Source organism: Rhinichthys klamathensis, unplaced genomic scaffold (assembly GCF_029890125.1).
Source record: "Rhinichthys klamathensis goyatoka isolate OS25496 unplaced genomic scaffold, OSU_Roscu_1.1 h1tg000008l_1, whole genome shotgun sequence".
Lineage (NCBI taxonomy): Eukaryota > Metazoa > Chordata > Actinopteri > Cypriniformes > Leuciscidae > Rhinichthys > Rhinichthys klamathensis.
In genome coordinates, this window is record NW_026606561.1 from 990,963 (window position 1) to 1,013,436 (window position 22,474).

A 22,474-nucleotide genomic window follows, 5' to 3' on the forward strand; every position below is an offset into this window, starting at 1 on the left:
AAAGGACGGAATAAAGACTTAATCCGGCCAATCAAATGAATGGTTTTTGTCACCTGAGGGTGATTATGGGATCAGGTTGGCTAAGTTTGAACCCCAGAATAAGGAAGTGTCCACTCAGGCAGAACCAGAGACTCCTTCTGAGGTCCTAATTTACTCACCAGGGGCTGAATTCATTCCCTCATCTCTTAATTAAGACTTGGAGAAAGACAGATGACAGGGATGGTTACAGATAGTTTTCTAGACCAGGGTTTTTCAAACATTTTTGTTAAGGAAAATTCCCTCTTTCCTAAAGATTAATGGCAGCTATATATTTTCTGCACTCTCAGAAAAAAGGTACAAAAGTGGTCACTGGGGAGGTACCCTTTCAAAATGTACATATTTGTACCTTATTACCCCTAGAGTGCATAATTGTACCTTACATAAGTACCTAAATGGTACATATTAATACCTTTTGAAAGGGGACCGTCCTAGTGGCAACTTTTGTACCATGTTTTCTGAGAGTGTTCATTCAATTAAAAACAATTTATTTAAATATTAAAGGGGAACTTGGCAACTCTTGCCATTTCTTCGCTGATTTTCACTTTTGTTGTTGCATGTTTTCTCATCGAGCTCCCCCTACAGCTGTGCGGCGTATATTTTCACAACACAGCTAACCGAGGTGGGTAATACGTCATACACAGTATCATAGAATTATGTCGAATTGCCATAAAGCAGTTTGTGTTTCTCGCTCGTTCTCGCTTCTCACGAGACTTCCTATTTTCAACTTACCGGGACGTTGGTCCCGATGGTTTTCCGCCTGGGAACCCTGGGGGGAGCGGGGAAAGTCACCATTCTCTCCAGAACAGGTATTTGAACCATTCAAATGATTTCTAAATGGTTTTATTAAGTTAAAATAGTTGCCAAGTTCCCCTTCAAAATTGATCAACAAAATTTAGGGTTAGTTAACAAAATTTGTTTATTGACTTTAATTTGACCTATTTGAATTTCATTGTACTAAATCAAATATTTTTCTAAATATCTTTTCACAAAACTTGTGCTGATTATGATTTATGATGACCAGTCTCTTAGACTTCCTAAAATCCCTTTGTAGCCACCAAACCCCAGTTTGAAAATGCCTGTTCTATACTCGCCATTTATTTCTCCATGTGTGTTTTCCGCATCTTTAGATAATTTAAGCATGTTATGACCCTTCTATCAAATTAACTTTTTTATTTTATAGTATTTATAATAAAATAGTCTTTTATTAGAATCGTTCTTTTTATGTCATGTATGTTTGTTATTCAAGGGCCTTTTAGTTAATTCTTTCTCTGCCAACTTCTGTATCATTAGCTGATTCCTGCTGAGTTAATGGAGCCTTAAAACTCTTTAATCTCTCTCTCTTGCTTAATAAAGAATGTTTATTTTACATTTGCTTTTTTTAAAAGATAAATCTTGAATTATAACCTGTAATTATTTTATAGTCAATATATGGCCACATTCTGAAACTATTTTGATATGCATTCATATTTAGCTGTTAACAAATACTTTTATCTACCAATCAAAATTTCAATTAGTAATGCTGCCATTACGGTTTCTTTTTTCTTCTTCTTTTTATTAAAGGTCAATATGTTTCCATCATCCCTAAGGCATGTCTTGTCAGCAGTGGATTTGTGATCATGTCACATGTACATGTATATGTGTCTTTAAAATCTGACCACTGTTATTTACACCATCCTACGTGGCAGGTGCTTGTGGTTTTTACTTGTATTTGATGACCTGATGTAGACGAGGTCTGTCTGCCCACACAGCTATTGAAACTCAATCTCAGATAGTTCTTCAATAATGTCCCGTGAGTCACAGTAGTGACCTGAGTCTCTAAAGTACATAGCGGACGTCTGTACAGCATGGAAATGGAATGAAGCTTCCTCACAGGCCTAACATCAGTCATCATGAACAGACAGTCTGCATAGCTCACTTTTTCCATTGCTGTGGGTTTCTCTTTCTTTAACAAAGTTAATAGTTAATAGACTCAACAAAATGTATTAGTTTACATTACAAATCATGCAGCAAAAGTGTTTTGAGATATTGTGCAAGGAACTGTGTGAAAATAAGTCTATATGATTACAGGCCAGGGCAGATTACTGATTAATAAATAAATAAGTTGTTTTGTTTGTTTTTTTTCAGCTGGAAAGTGCAATGAGTTGTGTATATATAAGTGTTTGGCGTTTTGTAAAAATGTAGTTTGAGGCACGCTATTCTAAAAAGCCTATGATGGGGAGGAGGGTTACAACATGTTCTCAAACACTGTAACACTGAGGGATGTTTTTACAGAGTGAAAATGGCTATGAAAACATTTTCCCATGTAGCATAATAAATGAAAGCGGCAGTGGTTCTTTTTTAAACCTGGAATCTGTCATTTAATTACCTATGGAAACAGTAATTTCATAATGTTGTGTATAACGAGTGACAATGAATTGGAATCTTTCAGAATAATGTGTCTATTGAGTGAGTTTCCCATTTAGGAAAGTTTGCTTGGAAGTCATTTCGAAATGTATGCAATGGAAAATGCAGAAAAGCATTATTCCACTTGTGTGTTAAAATACAGCTTTACAGCATGTCATGTTATTTAAAAGATTCTTGTTTTTGTTTTCATGTGCATAAGTTCATATAGACTGTTGGGAATACAATGCCCACTCAAGGCCTAGACTGGTGGGTGCATGGGGTTCAATGCTGCTTTAACTGACTTAACCCTTCTGGGACCCAAAGCACGTGGTGCATCCTGAGTAATTATGTTTCAGCCATGAAGAGAGTGCAAGAGCTTTCTGAGGTTCAGGTTTCATTATACTATCTTTTCGCCTTCCAGATCTCTCCAATGCACAAGGCAAAGCCTCAGTAACACTAAATCCCACAACTGCTGTGTATTAAGTTGCATGAATGCATGTGACTGGTCATATTGGTGCAAGGCAGGTTTATTTGATGTTTTTATTGTGTCACTAATGTTATTTGTGCAACTTCTGTCTAACAAGTGCTGTTACTTTGTTCTCTTTTATTGTAGATGTGGACCTGTCGGTGTGCAAGCACGCTGGGCCATCATGCTGTACGCGAAGAATGGAAGAGAGCTACAGAGCGGCAGTCCTGAGAGACACCACCCAGAACATCAGATCATACAGCTTTGAGCTGAAATATCTCATTTCTGCACATGCCACCGCCTTCCAGGGTATATGGATGCATGCATGCATGGATGGATGGATGGATGATGGATAGATGGATGGTAGAGGGATTAATGGATGATAGATAAGTGAAATGGATGGATAAATAAATACTGTAGATGGATACAGGAATGGATTGATAGATAAATGGATGAATATGGATAGAGCAACATAAGCTCATTGGAAAAATGTACTTATACATACAATTCACTGCAGTTTCAAGTTGAAATGAACACTAGCGGCAGCGGCAGTAAAACCTTTTTCATGAAAAATGATTACGGGGGTTGATTATTGATTGTTAAAGACACATGGCCAGATTTACTAAACAGAGCAAATTAACGTGAGAGCGCAATTCCATGAAAGCACAGATGGGAGTGGAAAGGTCTGCGCGTGATCTACTAATGACACGCAAATGAATGAACACAGACGCAGCGGGATCATTTCCATAATGACCGACTCAATATACTAAGAGCAGCACTATAGTATTATCGTAGAGTCGCAAACAAGCAGAGCCGCTGATAGTCAGGTGCAGATGATCTACTAACATCACAGACGCAAAATGGGTTAAGACATTCTTTTTTTGGACGTTAGGAAATGGCACACATACCAGTAAATTGACTAGCTTAAACCTTAGTAAATCTCATTAATTTAAATACTCTCCTCTCATAAATGTTGTGTCTGAAAGGGAAACTCCTACCAATGCAAATGCAATAAATTCAGCCGCAAAAATAACTGTCCAGGCCTTTTCAGCGCACATTTTTCACTGCGTGTCTTTAGTAAATCCTGACAGTAGTTTTTTAACGCCAAAAATGAACCTGGATTTGGATGGATGCATGGCAAATTTACGGGTTAACCGTTTCTGTGTACCTCTTTGTTGACCGTAGTTTGACTTGTTTAATTGGTAGAAATGGCATAGTGTTTTTTCCCCCATGTGGTTTGGCATATTGTAAATTGGTAGAGACACTTAAGAGTTTCATCTTTGGCACTGGTTGTATATGAACAGAAAGCCTCTTCTCATCGTCTTGATTAAAGCCCCAGATGTGTCTTTTAGGAAAATATGAACTAGCTGCAAACATTCAGAAGCATTTAAAGTCTTAAATTAATTATGTTAGATTGTGCTCTATGAAGTCTAGTTATATGAGGTTTGGTTGGGTTTTACTGCATTCATTCTTTAGAAGGGGAATTCAAAGTACTTGCCCACACTCTCACGAGTGTCGAACCCAGTGGCCAAACCATAATCGGCAGTGGGGCTTTAAAGAATCTCAGTCGTATGCAGCCTTGTGTGCTTTGGCAGAGAGCACCGGTTGTTATTAAGGTCTTCTGTCAGTTCATTCATGAGTATCAAGCTTTGGTGTGAATGAATGAGCTCTCACATACACTATTTCAGTCCTGCACACGCGATACACTAATTTTAACACGATCTGCGGCCACAGTAACTCCACAGAAATGGACACATACTCTTACACATTCTACATCTCACAAGAAGGGTACAAACCACATACATAGTTTTCGGTTATGCTCTTCAATCATCCCTTTGTCTTTCCCAGCCCGTTTTCTTTTGGCAACGTATCCACAAGACGTATCCAGATTGTTCACTGCATTCCACTGATGGGTTTCTAACGCTTGTGTCTCGAATGCGGAGATATGCGTAGAAGGTTTCGCCGTCGACAGGTCACATGCAGTAGGAATGTTCAAACAATGGAGCTGATCGCCTTTTATGGCTGCTGATGTGTGTGTGTGTGGTGTCTGTTTGAAAGACTGAGAAATCTATAGTCTCTATAGTGATTTATAGATTCTCAATCATTGTTCTTTAGTTTCTGCATGGATCAGGGTTAGTGAGGAAGATTGGTTGTGCCTAACGTTTAACAAAAACTATTGTATAGACATTCATTCACTTTCAATAGTTAAACCCTCAAGCTTTTATTTTGACAGAAAACTGCAGGAAGACCTTTAAGTTTTGGTGACAACAGGTTTACAATTGTTTTTTATTATCTGTCCACAAAAAAGTTTGAAATTTTATGCAAATGTGAAACTTTGCTTACCCAAATGCATGTTGAATTCAGAGCACATGCAGAGATGGAGCATTTACTGAGAACCTCTGAAAGCAGGCCCGGTTCTAGAACCAAATCACTGAGGGTGCAAATAGTGAGGGTGCTCAAAATAGGGCTGAGCGATACCTATTGTCTCCGACAATATTGAAATTGCTGTTATGTTAAACGATATGCGATCTGCATGATCGAGTAGCCTATGTCCCTGTACGAGTTTTTGTCCTTTACATTTATATCATATGATATAGTTAAGAAATGTTACAGAGTGCTTTTCCCCCAAATATCAGCAGTATTGCAAATGTTTGAAGTATTGGAACTGATTTTATTCTGCAGTTGAATAAAGAAATGAATATAAGTAACTTACATTTTAGACATTTAGTTTCTGACGACAATGAATCAGTCCTTTTAAACGAAACAGCTGATTTAAAGATTACATGACTCACTCATTTAAGACAGTCAAATGCTAGGTCACTCGGCGGCGGCGGCGCCATCGTCCGTGGCACTTGCTGGGATTTATCGCCAGTGTTTGAATGGGTGTCATGCGGTGAGAGCGAGGTTGTAGGGTGGGGTTCGCTGCTGTCATCGCGGTGTCATTTTGTCTTGTTGTGATGTAGAGGTTTGAGCTTTCTTGAGCCAATTTCGTATGCCCATGATTAAAAATGGACAATTCATATTTTAAGGCTACCTAAAGGCAGCCCCGTGTCAGAAAGTCAGCTAACGAATTTCCTGAGCGGGATGCACACACGCAAGCAAAGTGGGCAATTAAAGAGACAGCTTCACCTATGCGTATCATGATCGCGAAAGGACACAGCCAATCCAATGCATTAAACATGTTACATGAAAGCATAATGAAATAATTTCTGATTTGAAAAATCGAGTTAATGGATTTATTTTGTGTATTATATGTAGGCTGCCTATGAGTGTGAAATCCGTCTGTGTTTCTTTTGTTGGCAAAATCTCGTTTACATGTGTGCTAATAAAAATTTAATCTGAGGGTGCTTTCACTTTTGTTTGAAGCACCCCCGTAGAACCGGGAAACACCGGATCATAAGATGCTCGACTTAAAGGGATAGTTCACCCAAGAATTAACATTTCAACATTTCTGAGTCATCATTTACTCTAGCTCATAATGTTGTTTCAAAACTCTATGACTTTGAAACTACACAAGGGTGAGTAAATGACTCATAACGTCTATAAATTTAAAAATCTATAATTTCTTTAGAAGATATATATTTTTTAAATGTCTCAGTGTTTGCTTGTATACAAGGGATAGTTCACCCAAAAAAGAAAATTCTGTCATCATTTACTCTAGTTATTCCAAACCTGTATGAATTTCTTTCTTCTGGAGATATTTTGAAGAATATGGGTAACCAAACAGTTGATGGGCCCCATTAACTCCCATAGTATGGGAAAAAAATATTCTTTTGTGTTCAGCAGAAGAGAGAAATGTATACAGGTTTGGTACAACTTGAGGGATGACAGAATTTTCATTTTTAGGTGAACTACCCCAAGTCAATGGGGTCCAATGTTGTCTTCTTTTGTTTTCTGCAGAAGAAAAAGTCATACATATTTTTGAAATGACATGAGGGTGAGTAAATAATGACACATTTTGGGTGATCTATCCCTTTAAGAATAATGTATAATATGTATATATTGCCACATATTTGCAATGATTGTGAGAATTTTTTTCTGTAAACAATACAAGAGACTGCGAGAGACAATGTCTCCATCCTGGATTAATAATTAGCCTGTGGTGTACAGACATCTTATCTGATTACAGACTTAATGTAAAACTTAATTAGAATGATGATTTTAGGTTTTTCATCACTACTATAAGAGTATAGTTAGAAGGCATGTGTTTGTTTAGGTTTCTGTCGGTGTGTGTGTGTGAATCTGTCTCCTCATTTGTGTGGGATCTCATTTAAGGAAGTTCAGTAGACAGTTGATTATAATTATCTGGCTTCATCGTGACAGTGGGTATGTTTGTGGTAATAAAGGATTTAAGGAGTTATTAAGGATAATGTGTGCTCTGATCATCTCAGACTAAGAAGGAATCACAGAATTGAAGAGAAACTGGTAAAGGGATGTTGAGTCACTGTCCGTGAGAAAAAGTTTTAATCGACAAAGGCTTTGTTTGGAATGTTGATTAAATGACCCTGTCTTTGTTTTATTCCTCTCTGCTAAACTTGGATTAGAGGCCATATTTGGAATGAAATACTGTATGGTTATGTAAGTTGTAGAGTTTTAACATTAGCATCTAAATTTCCCATATTTTGTCCACTGAAACTTTTCCTTACAGCCTTGAATTAATTTGTCAAATTAAACATGCCATCTTCTTGGGTCGGGTATGACCAGAATCTTGTTTTTTAATACCAGTAATTTTTTTTTATCACAGTAACTATATATCATGATATGGTTATGTTTTGCAGATATTTCTAACTAAAATGTATTCTTACTATTATGTGGTAATTTATTTTTAATGATCCAGTGAATTAATTACTTAACAATCGAAAGATACTTATCAGGGTTATTATCGTCGAGTTGAAATAAAATTAAATCTAAATATTAGTTGAAAAACTTAAACTAATTGAAATTTAGAAATGTTACCTTGGCGATAAACTGAAATAAGTTTAATTTGAAGCACTAAAATTAAGTAAAAATTCATTATAAAACTAGCCAAAACTTATTCTGAAATAAAATAAATTGAACCTAAATAGAAATCTAAAAAACAAACAGCTAATAAAATGACAAAAGTACATAGGGAAATTAGCATAACTCAAAATATAAAAATATAAGCTAGTAAAAAATGTAAAATAAAACTGTAATAAAAAAAACTAAATTAACACTGATAGGCTACTTATGTAAATATCTGAATTTCTTTTTTTTTATTCCCCTAGTCTAGTGTGTACCCTGAATATGGTTCATACTGTATACTTTTATTATACATTACTGTATATTTAAAAAAAAATAGTATGTTTTTTTTTACTTTCCTAATTAAATTGTGTAAAAAAAAAAATTATAAATAAATTCACATGGTTCATATTGCTTTTTGTTCATTTGTCACATAGAAAAGTCTAGTGCATTGCATTTAGATACAGAATCCCACTCTGCTTTTAAACTGCACATTTTGCCAAACTTATTTGTTCATTCTGATGTTTGATGGAATGGAATGCCATTCTGAACAGAGCCAAAGAAAGGGAAACAATGAAGTGAAGGCAGTCCCAGGAGCAGCAGTCAGGCCCTTTCCTCACTGGGGTTTATAATGACAGTGACTAATTGTCTTTCTCCCTGTGGCCATGGGTAAGTGCAGGAGTGAGTGTTTCTATGTCAGTGTCCTCAATTTTCCCTTAGAGGCTTGAAGAGGTGCAAAATAACAGATGGATGTTGCTTAAAGACTTTAGGTAGAGAAGAGGCAAGAGAAGATGAGAAACTCACATGTTTACGTTTACACACAGCTCTGGAATGCTGCTCAATGAAAATAGATTTGTGTGAAATTTAATGGCAATTTCCACAAGTAATTACCTGTAAATCTGAAGTAATTATTGCTTCTTTGTCAACAAATCATCTCTGAAAAAAGGTGCACAGTTTTGCTGTCTAGCATGACCTTTTTTGCCCCTGCTTGTAGATGTCTTAACTACACCATCTGACTGTTCAAAATGTAGGTACATTTCTAAATTTTATATAAGATTTAATTTAAGTTGTTATAGTTAAGGCACCTACTAGGAGGGGGGGGGAGGGGGGGGAGGGGGGGGGGGGGGGGGGATTGGCATGTTAGACAGCAAACCCTTGCACCTCTTTTCAGTTATCAAACAAATCTGATGCCGCTCACAGCGTAAGGCATGGGATTTGGGCCTCCAGTGCTTTAAAAAATTTCATAGGACACTAAAGCGTATCGTATTCATGGAAAGTGCCAGTAGAAACCTCATAACTGCTTAGCAGTGACAGTATAGTAGACGCCTTCTTGGTGGCATCATGCCAGTTGTGCTCTGGGGAAACCCTTCTCTCTCACTCATTCTCCTTCAGTCTTCCGTTCTGTCTGGCCTTTATTCTCTCTTTTCCCATTGTTGTTATTCGTCTTTCCCTTGTCTTCATCAGTGATCGCATGACTCTTAAAGTCTCAGAGGAATCCCCCTCCTCTTATACGTCCTCCTCCCAAAGATCATTTGGCCTTTTTGGAGGGTAGATTTATCCATTGACTAATTGAGCTTGCCATGTTACTTCCTTATCTGGCCCTGGACCACAACTTGTGTCCCCTAAAGAGAAAAAGAAAAATTTTGATCGAGATTGGATTGAGAGAGAGCGGCAGTTTGGCCTGAACTGACGTGTTGACCCAAACCCAAAGCCTGATGTCAGCGGTGAGTGGGCTTGGGACAGGAAGTGATGCTCATACCGTACCTCTGAGTAAATCTAGTGGCTTCAGCCTCACACGCAATGCACCTGCTATGTCATTCCCATGGTAACAGTGGAATGGATGGATTTTAAACATCCCATCCGGCCCCTGCTGTCCAGCTGTCGTGAGATGGACGCCGGTGTTCTGGGAATGATGCTAGCCTGTTGTTCGCTGTACAGGACAGAACGAATGCTTTTGTTGTTCAACAAAGGTTAAAGAAATATTTAGAGTGACCCAGCTGTCTGCGTTCCCCTAAAGACCGCATGCTGAGCACTTCAGAGAGGAAAAAATAAAATGCAATTTGTCTGGAAATGTCCAACGTCAGATGATGAGAGATTGTGTGGGGGAGACAAACAAACCGAGTGACTGAAACTTTCTGTAGAAGTAAAAAAGGACAAAAAAAGTAGTTTAAGGTGGTAGTTCATTGGTTTTACATAGATGCATTACATTAGCTGGTCCAATCTTGTCTAGATGGTTAATTAACTGAACTACCAGATGGTGGACCTGCTTTTGATTTGGTTGACCAGCACTAACTCTAAGGGCCCTATTTTAATGGTTTAAACACATGGTCTAAAGCGCACGGCGCAAGGGCACTTAGGACGTGTCTGATCCACTTTTGTTAATTCAACGACGGGAAAAATGGTTGGCGCGCCCGGCACATGGTCTAAAAGGGTTGTCCCTATTCTCTTAATGAGTAATACGTGTGTTTTGGGCGTTACGTGCAATGAACCAATCAGAGACTCATTTCCCATTCCCTTTAAAAGCCAGTTGCGCTCGCGCCATGGCGGATTCGTTATTTACTTGACGGAATTTGCAAGCGGAAAGACTGAACGCTTCTCCAGAGAGGAAACATCTGCTCGAGCAGACAATCTACGGGACAAGCCGGATTCCACCATATCTTTATGTACTCATTAATAATCTTTTACATTGTAATCCTTTTATTTTTAATATTTGGCTAGTTTGTGTGCCGCTGCGCTTCCCTGTGTGTTTAATAAGCAGAGTGTATACGCGTTGTGGACCCGCCTATAGGCGCACATAACTAATGCGATTTTTAAATAAACAAAAAAATACTGCGCCATTGACTTTAGACCAGATTTTTGTTGGTCAATGGTGCAGTCTAATTTAGTTGCCTCAAAATAGCGACGTGCCAACAGTGCGCCCGAACACTCCTCGTTTTCAGCAGCGCACAAATAGGCACAAATGCATTTGCTATTTAAACAACGTAGCCCAGGATGTGGAAAATGATAACTGCGTCGGGCTGAAACTAGCAAAAAACACTTGCATCGCTCCTGGCGCTGCATTGCATTGTGTATGATAGGGCCCAAAGCATGAGCAATAATAGTAATAGTGATGCTTACCCCAGCAAACTCTACTAATGAAAGATGTTTGACAGGGAAAAAAACAGGAAATAAGAGTACTTGTAGTGCTTAGGCCAGGGGGCGTCTGAGGAGAAAGGGAGTGGTATCATCTCCAGAGTGTCATTGCGGCCACTTTCACACGGCTTTTAGGTTAGCGTCTAGCTGCTTCATGTCTCATTATTCACTTCATTACCTCAGACTGAAATGGACAACCAAACACACGATCCAAACCCAATCATGGCTCAAACTCTCCACCCTCTCTCCTTTTCTCTTCCAAAATCATTAGGTTGTCCTAATACTGGGAGGGAGAGACAGAGAAGAGATGGTGGTTTGATTTCCTGTTGTTCAGTCTTTTCCAACAGCATGGTGAAGCATTTTTCAAGAGAAAAAGCTGCCACCAATCATCACAGAACATGCTTGAGATGTCTGAACAGCTGGCACTAGAAGAAAGTGTTCTGTTGGAAGAGAAAAGCATTTTTCATTTCAGAATTAAGGGATCATCAGGCCTCCTGTTACATATGCCTCTTCCCGTCTTTCTCTCTCTCTTTTCCCAAGTGTCTGATTTATACTTGAAATATAGCCGCATTTATTTGAAATTGATATGTTTTGTACCATTATAAATGTCTTTACTGTCACTTTTGATCAAATTAATGCTTTCTTGTAGGTTTAAAAACTTTGCATTTGTGTTTCAAGCTTGAATTTTTTTTTTTCTCAAGACTAAAGAGACACATGCATATAATTATGGGCAATACAAATATTTCTAATCAGTTGCTTTCCAGAAACATTTTGCTTTTATACAGCAATTTACCGCATTGTTTTTTGACTGCAAGTCCAGAAGTGAACGATGTTGATTGGGGTGTTTGGATAAATTATCGGTGCTGTGATCTGGAGACAGACGTCAGTCACTCACCTTTAACCAGCAAGCCGATCACTTTACAGTATCTTCTAGAGAGCACAGTTTTTTTGCACACACACACACACACTACATCCGGCATCTCAAGAATTGTGTCTTAGTGACTTTTGATATAACGGTGCAGCCATTTTAATTACAATCTGATGAGAGAGATATCGGTGAAACATTCCTCTGCACCCTCCACCTGTTTCCCTTCTGACAGCAAAGACGCTGCTGAGGGGAGGGGATTTGAAGTCTGCAGCAGTTTTAGACAGGTGGTTACGTCTAGTTTGTCTCCTAATGTGTAGCATTAAGTGCTGTTGATTTAACCTTATATGCTCACATGTTTGTTTACAGAGCATTTCTGAACTGAGTTCAGATTTGAGTGGATTGAGTAGTAATTAATTTCAGTATGGTGCAAAAGAATGCCTTTAATTGGCTAATTTTATTGAGAGCGGTTATATGAATGGTCTTTCACTGATAAAGTCGACAACGTGTAAACTTATTTCATTTATTAAATGGTTTAAGAAGAACTTTTTTGTAATGGGTGGGATTCACACCAATTGAAATCCACTTACACATTATACACATGTCAAAAAGAGGCCTAATTTTAACACCAAAATGTTTTTGTTCAGTAATGTTTATTTATTTATTGAGAGAGGATTATTATCGTTTACAAAGATTAAAAAGCAGTAATTTATAATATAATTTATTATATATATATCATTTAGAATTAAAATAAATTCTGCTTGTGCTTCTGCTTATTTATTTATTTGTGATTGATGTCAATTAATTTGTTCAAATTGATGCGTTTATTAGATGCCAAAGCAAGGGAATGGGATCTTAATTGTCTGGATTAAAACTCACATCTGTGTGTTGGAACTTAAGCTAACCATTAGTCCAATGAGTGCTTTTTTTGTACACTTAATAGCACCAATGTCTAGTTGTAGCAACAAGCAACAAAATCCATTCCCCATTTGTTTATCAGCACAGAGCAGACATGTTGACTTAATTTCAATTAATTTCTCCATCTTGTTTTTCAATCTCATTGCTCTCCGTTCTTCAGCTTCTCATGCTGAAGTTGCATTTGGTAATGTGACGTGTTTTTTCATCACAGCTGTTTTAGTCAGAGGACAGGGACGTATGTATTGTCACTAATTAAAGTGGGATTTTATAGCCCCCCTACAGAGGTGATGAACTCATATCTGCGTCTTGACCCGTATGAAACACAAGCCCTTGGCTGGATTACGGGGCTTTCTGGGGTGGAAGATGATCGACAGATGATGTACTCTTCATGTCTCGAACCAGCCAGCCCCTCGAGCACTCTGAATGCTGACCGCGGTCACTGAGGAATGCAGCATGGCCTTGTATTTAGGGTCTTGGCCGTGACAAAAGTGGGTCACTCACTGTGGGTTATCAGGTTTACTGGATCAAACTTGTAGTTTTACAGTCGAATCCAGTTAAAAAAATGTGTTCATTAGTTTCTGTATGTTTAGTGCACTAAGAGGTGCATGACATCAGGGAATGTTCACATATCCCAGCAGAGTTGTGATGCGGAAACACCATTGTCTTTTAAATCTTATCTTTTTACTATCATTTGTTCAGTTTTACTCATCTAACTGAATCCTTTCGCCAGCCGACTGTGCGTTTAGGAAATGAGTCTTGGTCATTAGGTGGATTAGTCATCTCTAAAAGCCTTTAGTAGACCCTCTTAAGAGGCTATATAACATCCAATTACATGACTGTAAATCTGGCTCCCATCTTGGCTCACTGGCATTCCTGCAACACTGCAGTTTACCAGCTCACAAACCAGTAACGTACAGTGTTACTTTCCTCTGGTGCCCAGTGACAGGGATTTATTCTCACATGATAAACATTTTTGTTTCTCTCCATTGAGCTCATTTGGATTCACAGGAGATGCTTGAAATGGAATACTAGCGTATGCTCTTGCATGCTGTGTGGTATAGTTGGTATACTGCCACTGTTTAAAAAAAAGTGCTATGTGATAAGTGTTTCAATCTGTTGTTTGCTACTTTTGTCACGGCTCTGTTGTTGTAAAATGAAAGAAGTAGATTCACAGTCTTCGTTCCTATTGGTAGGCACTGTGCATTTGCAAAAGTTTGAATATTGCTGAACTTTGTTGTTGAACTAATGTTACCCCATATTACCAACTCTTGATGAAAATTAGTAATTGTTTTGTCACTGCATCTCATTGTCGTTTCGAACTTCATCCAATTCAGAGTGGTCCCATTAGTCATCTCAGAAATAAATATGATTATTTTTGTATTTTTAATAAAAAATTTGTATAAAGATAACAACTTTCAGCAGCTGATCAAATAATGAGTTTAGAAAGACATGATAAAAATTATGGCTAATATTTAGTCTTTCCATGTCTGCTTATTATAACTGAATTTGGGATTGTTTTTACATAAAGTAGGGGGGGATAACTTAATGACTCAAGTTACTTATTTTAGACCTTATTTGTGTGAGATCTGGCAGCACTTCATATTACTTCTGGTTTGAAACTCAAATTGAGCACATTACTCTGGCATACAGCAGTGTTTCTCAACCCACAAACGCCTGATCAGTAAGGCTGAAGTACCTTTTTATTAGCTCTAAACCTGAGTTATGTTCCTCATACAGCTTAGCATTAGCATTAATGTTATTTATCTGTTATTTTTTAACTGAATTTATTTTGATTTTGGAGTGATTGACATGTGGTGTGACAAACTTTGTGGCAAAAAAAATGTGATCTTCACAAATTAGGGGAAAATACAGTTTGTTTTATGTAAAAAAAAAAAAGCCAAATCCAGTCAGGCATTGTTTTTTCTACATTATTATTATTATTATTTTATTTTATTTATTTTTTTGTGCTAAATTAAAACATTTATACTTTCACCCAGAAATCCTAGAGCTTTAGCGAAGAAGCATGTCATGTCAATCCGTGAGGATTTTCTTAAGATCATGTTATGTTGTGTATGGGCTCGTTTTAATCAAGACAACCGACTATAAATAAAGATGTTTTGCGAAGTTACAAAGCTGAACGTAGCAGAAAAGTCTGTGGCAACTTTTTTACCGTTTTTACGTTATCATATTGCTATCAGTTCGTGAGATCAGCCAAAATTAGTGACTACCGATCTTCACATGCTATTGGAATTATCGTAAATACAAGTTTCCTAGTTAAAAAATAGAAATGAATCCCCTCTCACGTTGTTTTTACCACTGGGAAGCTCGGGGATAATTTTTATACCCAAGTTGCCGCGTTCAGTGATGGGAATAACGGCGTTATAAATAATGCCATTGCTAACGGCATTACTTTTTCCAGTAACGAGTAATCTAATTGATTGCTCTTCTCATCTTAATAACGCCATTACTGTTACTGCCAAAAAATGCGGCGCGTTACTATAACTGATGAAGCTGTTTTTTTTTCATCAGACCAACTAGATCTCTGAGCGAGAGGCAAATACTTTTTTTACTGTTCTTCCTTGGTTAGTGGGCAGAGCACGAAACAAGCGCATAAATGCTGACGATTGGCTGAGGTAGAGTAAAATGTCATTGTAAGCCAATCAGAGGTAGAGTTGGGCGGGTGTTTGACTCAGCTCACTGAAAAGAGCCGGCTCTTTAAATTACTTTGTCTATAATATTTCAATTTTTATTACATAATTATTTAATTTCTATAGGATAAATTTATAAAAAAAATAGAGTCGGCTCTTCAGATATGCGAGCCAGCTCCCGACGTTCACCTAAAAGAGCCGGCTCTTAGAGTCGGCTCATTCCCGAATCGCGAACGACCCATCAAAAGCTCATTCGCGAACGAGTCGATCCATCATCACTAACGCTCATTCGCGAACGACCCATCATCACTAATGGCTAACGCTCATGAATTGCGAACGACCCATCATAACGCATAGTCGGACAGGGTAGAGGTGGGGTCACATTTGAGCATTTAAAATGTAATTTTACTTGAAATAGTTACTTTCTTAAAGGTGCTCTATGAAACTTTTCTACTAAAATGAATCCCTTTTTTATTGCCTGTGTGTGAAGGGGTTGTAATCACACATTAAAATGATCCACTTGTCGAGTTTTGCTATTACCTCTGAAGGCCAGTATTCCTATTTCTATGTGAAGTCTCCGGGTCGGATTTACCGCGAAATCCAACGGATGTGACGTGCATGCGCGCTCCCGAGCCTCTCTCCTTATAAACAGTCTATTGTAGACGGTCAGGGAGTTACGTCCAGTTAAAGGCGCAAGTTTATCGGCTTATATCTCAGTCAATCTTTGATCAATATTCCCAAGACTATAATCGTTCGTAGTGCTGGTCGGGGCCTTTCGAACGAGCCCACCCCCGAGATCCAACTTGCCCGGCTCCCCGAGTTACAGCCGTTCGAAATCGGGGGTCCCAGCGAACGGCGATCCGGTAGGGGGCATCCCCGAGGCCCGCCACTCTAGCGTTCGGGCAAGGGTTCCCCTGGGACCTCCTCCCCCGAATTTGAGCTCTCTGGGTCTTTGCGTTCCAGAGATACGAGCGATTTTCTTCTGAGATCATGACGTCACCGGCGTCCGCAATTTTGCAGCGCGCCCGATGATTTTCTGCTAATATCTCCGCGAAAACACCACCAAAAACTATGGAACTTATATGGTTCTTTTCAGCTCGACTAGATGGTCCCAACGAGCTCGGTGCTCGCCGAATCCGTCAAGTATTCGCCGAGATATTTGCGTAATAGACGGTATTGTCTATGAGTTCGAGCACGAGCGCTTGTGTAAAATTTGGTTGCAATCTGAAACATCACCACTAGAGGCCGCTAAAAGTTACGTAGAGCACCTTTAAGTAACTAGTTACTTTTAAAATTTGTAACTGAGTAACTAATTTAGTTACTTTTTGGAAGAAGTAACTAGTAACTGTAACTAATTACTTTTTAAAAGTAACTTGCCCAACACTGGCCGCGTTGGGGGTGCCATAAACTTTAAACATGGTGGAGAGAGACTGCTGCTGTGACTGCTATTCTTTATTAGCTTTTTTCCCCCACAATAGCTACATCCCTAAAGTAGTGCATATTTACATATATGAATAATTATTTGAAGTGTATATTATGTTTTTTACACTGTGAAAATAGCCGGTATTTGAGCGGAATTCCAGAACTGTCAGCAAGCTGACTATCTAGATAGCGCGGTGAATGTTTATGTTTGTCAATGAATGGGACGCTAAATATCATTTCGGCTTTAACCCTCATGTGGTGTTTAAAACCCTATAACACCTGTGGTGTTCCCGGTCAAAAATGACCGGGCCATAAAAAAAACCTTATAAATCACTCATTATACCATATTTTCACCCAATCTTGGATTCAATCTTTTTGTCAACATGTTCTCTTTCAATTAGGACTGGTTTTATATTTTGATTTGCATCTGAATAATCATAGGCCTCATTTATTTGAGAGTAGGCATTTCATTTTTTGAGTATTTTAAAAAAAAAATGTGAATAATTTTGGAAATATTAAATAAAATCTGAAGAAAATTGGTATTGTTGATCACACTAGTCAACTTAACATTTTCACCAGGAATTTTGTTTTGATACTTTTGTTTTGTAAAAAATATGGCACATAGTCACACTTGTGGTGTTCCCGGTCAAAAATGACCGGCCTATAAAAAATAGCTTATAAGTCACTCATTATACCATTTTCCCCCAATCTTGGATTCAATCTTTTTGTCAACTTGTTCTCTTTCAATTAGGACTGGTTTTATATTTCTGTTTGCATCTGATTAATCGGGGGCCTCATTTGTCTGAGAGTAGGCATCTCATTTTTTGAGTAAAAAACAAATAATTTATGAGTAAATTTGGAAATATGAAAAAAAAAATTGAAAAAAAAATGGCTACTGTTGATCACACTAGTCTACTCTAATGTTTCACCAGGAGTTTTGTTTTGAAACTTTTGTTTTGTAAAAAATATGGCTCATAGTCACACTTGTGGTGTTCCCGGTCAAAAATGACCGGCCTATAAAAAATAGCTTATAAATCACTCATTATACCATATTTTCACCCAATCTTGGATTCAATCTTTTTGTCAACTTGTTCTCTTTCAATTAGGACTGGTTTTATATTTCTGTTTGCATCTGATTAATCATGGGCCTCATTTATCTGAGAGTAGGCATGGTCAAAAATGGTCACAATGGCCGACCATTGAAAGTGAATGGGAGAGACTGAAAATCACAGAACAATTTAGTTTTCAGGAGCATGTTCATTATTTTCATGTACACATATGAGCATGTGTGCTTGCAAACATCGAGCCCTTGGACCTGTGCATGTATCGATACATTTATACACATGCTACCCAGACACACACACGTTAAAACACACAAACTTTTTAAAATATTACACACATTCTTTTCCACAGAGAGAAATTTGATCCTACCCTAACCTGCATCTAATATACATTTATCCATCTGACATTACCACACACACACACACACACAGGCCGTGATCAGATTTTTGACTCAGAAACTAGTGAGGAGGAGGAAATTCAGGATGCATCTTGCAGTAAAGATGTTTCTGAAGAGGAAGGCACCACTGAATCGGCTACGGAGCTTGAAACAACTGATGAGGAGCAGTCTTCCAGTGATGAGGGCCCAGCTGAGGTTACCGTTTCATTCTGGTCAAAAGATGGAACTTTGTCCTGGCCTTCATCCCCACCTATGAGGCAAGGCAGGTTTTCTTCTGAAGGCCTTCCTCTTCAGAAACATCTTTACTGCAAGATGCATCCTGCATGTCCTCCTCCTCACTAGTTTCTGAGTCAAAAATCTGATGAATAACATCATGTGCAGAGCTATTTTGCCATTGTGCTGCCACAAATGAATGACAAGCAAGGTGCTGTGAGGCATTTTATATATGCCTGTGCTATCACATGATGTATATTTGTAAATATTGTCTAGTTCTGTGTGAGAACCTCACAGTTCCAAAACAAAATGTCATAATATTTTGTCTGGAAGCTGTGATGAAACAAGACCATGATTCTTTTGAAGCCGGGTCACTGCAGTCACGGCCAGTTTGTGTGTGTGTGTGTGTGTGCGCGTGCGCGTGTGTGTGTGTGTGTGTGTGTGTGGTAATGTCAGATGGATAAATGTATATTAGATGCAGGTTAGGGTAGAATCAAATTTCTCTCTGTGGAAAAGAATGTGTGTAATACTCAAAAAAGTTTGTGTGTTTTAACGTGTGTGTGTCTGGGTAGCGTGTGTATAAATGTATCGATACATGCACAGGTCCAAGGGCTCGATGTTTGCAAGCACACATGCTCATATGTGTACATGAAAATAATGAACATGCTCCTGAAAACTAAATTGTTCTGTTATTTTCAGTCTCTCCCATTCACTTTCAATGGTCGGCCATTGTGACCATTTTTGACCATGCCTACTCTCAGATAAATGAGGCCCACAATTAATCAGATGCAAACAGAAATATAAAACCAGTCCTAATTGAAAGAGAACAAGTTGACAAAAAGATTAAATCCAAGATTGGGTGAAAATATGGTATTATAAGTGATTTATAAGCTATTTTTTATAGGCCGGTCATTTTTGACCGGGAACACCACAAGTGTGACTATGTGCCATATTTTTTACAAAACAAAAGTTTCAAAACAAAATTCCTGGTGAAACATTAGAGTAGACTAGTGTGATTAACAGTAGCCATTTTTTCATATTTTTGTTTTCATATTTCCAAATTTACTCATAAATTATTTGTTTTTTACTAAAAAAAATTAGATGCCCACTCTCAGATAAATGAGGCCCCCGATTAATCAGATGCAAACAGAAATATAAAACCAGTCCTAATTGAAAGAGAACAAGTTGACAAAAAGATTGAATCCAAGATTGGGTGAAAATATGGTATAATGAGTGATTTATAAGCTATTTTTTATAGGCCGGTCATTTTTGACCGGGAACACCACAAGTGTGACTATGTGCCATATATTTTACAAACAAAACAAAAGTTTCAAAACAAAATTCTTGGTGAAACATTAGAGTAGACTAGTGTGATCAACAGTAGCCATTTTTTTCATTTTTTTTTTCATATTTCCAAATTTACTCATAAATTATTTGTTTTTTACTCAAAAAATGAGATGCCTACTTTCAGACAAATGAGGCCCCCGATTAATCAGATGCAAACAGAAATATAAAACCAGTCCTAATTGAAAGAGAAGAAGTTGACAAAAAGATTGAATCCAAGATTGGGTGAAAATATGGTATAATGAGTGACTTATAAGCTATTTTTTATAGGCCGGTCATTTTTGACCGGGAACACCACAAGTGTAACAAGGTAACAAAACTCCCACAAAAAAATAAGAAAAATTTCAAATAAACCCTGAGATTTAGTTAAACCGTTTGGGAACAAAGTGACTAAGTTTCAGTCCAAAGCGATAACATTAACTAGTATTTTCGGGAAAAAGAAAATCTTCTCCGGGTCAAATTGACCCGAACACCACATGAGGGTTAATTAATATTTTCCCAATAAATAGGCAAGAATAAACCTGGTGTCCTCCATATGATTCCTATTCCTTCCGACAACAAAGCTCTTGAATGCGATGGGCTCGTAGTCACAACTTCAGAAGTGGGAAGTAGGACATTTCCGATAGCATGTGAATGCAGCAATAGAATGTGATTATCGACCGATACCAATCTGAGGCTGATTGATAGGAGCATCCCTACATTTTACATATTGCATACTGCAAAAATATCATGAGTAGCATTCTGAATATACCCAGAATCTTAATTTTAGGGCAAACCGAAAGATAGAACCAGTAATATGTATCTCTTCTCTATAAACCAAACAAGCCATTTAAAGCTTTGCAATTTGCCTAGTAATAGTTCTGACAAATCAAATGAACAATGTCTGGCAGTTCTGCTTTAATGGTGAAGCACTAATGGAGCAACAAATGGTTTCAGATAGCTTTTCCCCAGCTGTCAGACCACTGTTGGTGTCTGTACAGGACATTAAGTTTGCTGCGTGTGCTTGTCTGAGCAATGTCAGCCTTTATGTGGGTTTCTCATGGGAGCAATGTCAGCCTTTATGTGGGTTTCTCATGTTTAAACACCAATTTTCATCATCAGAATCATCCCTGATTCTTCTGGAATTATTGTCTAATTCCATCTGAGCAGAAGTGCATCGTGTAAGCTTGTCTTTAGACGTAAACACTGAAAACAAAATGGATAGAAACCTTTTCGTCTCAGAAGTTGCTAGGGAATTTCACTAATTAAAAAGAAACGGCGAGAAACACGTTGAATTAAATGTGAATTTTTCAAACTAGAATAGACTGAAATAGAATTTTCTTGTAAAAATATACTCTTTTTTTTTTTTTTTGCCAGAGCTGTGGCGTGAGGCCTCAAAGCCAAACACATTCACCTCTCTCAACTCGCTGTCTCTTTCTCCGTCTGCTTGTCCACTTCTGGTGCTTTTACGGAGCGTTCGTGGCATGAGGCTGCCCTCTGAAATGCTGTAACCTTACACTGGCACATTCTGCTGGTGGTTTGCTGCTCTCATTCCAACCATCTCGCCTATACGGGCACACATCTACACACACACACACACACACGCATGCACATTTACAGTTCATATGCAGACACGAACACACAGCGGGACATGGCAAGTGGCCTTTCCATTCCTTACTTTCTCCTTCTACAATGCTCGCTTTCCTTTTTTTCTTAGTGGCCTATTGGTTTGCATGTGCTCTGACACTTTAGGCAGTGGTGCTGATATGGGCAATATGAGTTTGAATTTGTGACATTTCACAAATCTCTTTCCTGTTTCTTCTTCCCATCACTGACCTCTCTGTAAGGATATTGTGAAAAAAAAATATTTAATGTCATAATCGTCCAGTAAGTGTAATTATTCCACAGTCTCTGTGTGTGATAATGGGGAAGGATGCGAAAAGTGTAATTTTTTTTTACATTACATCTTCATAATGCAATGCTATGAGATTCTGAAACCGCAAAATACGATGCAGCAATAAAAATGTCTGTATCACATACATGTACATAGATGCACAATTTAAAAAAAAAAAAAACTGTGCAGAAAGAGTGCCAGAACACATCCTGTGTGAACGGCACAGCTGTCGTGATTGGGGGAGTTTAGTTGTTGTCCTGGTCCATTGTGACGGCACTGATGGAAGCTTTTGCAGCTTATGGAGTGAAATGGAGAGCTGTGCTTCTGTGTGTGTGTGAGTTCATATGTATGTCTGTTGACCGGTCTCAGTTTCGGTCCAGTTGCCGCTGTTCCTCCATCCCCTAACATGCCTTCAGTCTGACATCAGTGGCCTTAGAGAGAACGGCACCCTGGGTACAGTGTGTGTGTGTGTGTGTCTAAGTGTGTGTGGTCATGCTCGACTACTGCACAGCTGAATAGACAGGCAGCTCCTGCATTAACAAACCACTGACCAAACACAAGTCTAGGCACGTGTGTGTGTGTTTTTGTGTGTGTGTGTGTGTGTGTGTGTGTGTGTGTGTGTGTGTGTGAGAGAGAGAGAGAGAGAGAGAGAGAGAGAGAGAGAGAGAGAGAGAGAGAGAGAGAGAGAGAGAGAGAGAGAGAGAGAGAGAGAGAGAGAGAGAGAGAGAGAGAG

At 38.3% G+C, this 22,474-nt stretch overlaps 1 protein-coding gene across 2 annotated transcripts in view; it reads left to right on the forward strand.

Moving 5' to 3' along the window:
- The window catches only part of gpc5c (glypican 5c), a 145,592-nt gene that overhangs the window by 10,906 nt on the left and 112,212 nt on the right, over positions 1-22,474 (forward strand). For both annotated transcript variants that reach the window (XM_056260411.1, XM_056260418.1), the window contains exon 2: positions 3,035-3,196. In XM_056260411.1, the coding sequence (XP_056116386.1) occupies positions 3,035-3,196 (162 nt within the window). The remainder of the gene's footprint in view (positions 1-3,034; positions 3,197-22,474) is intronic.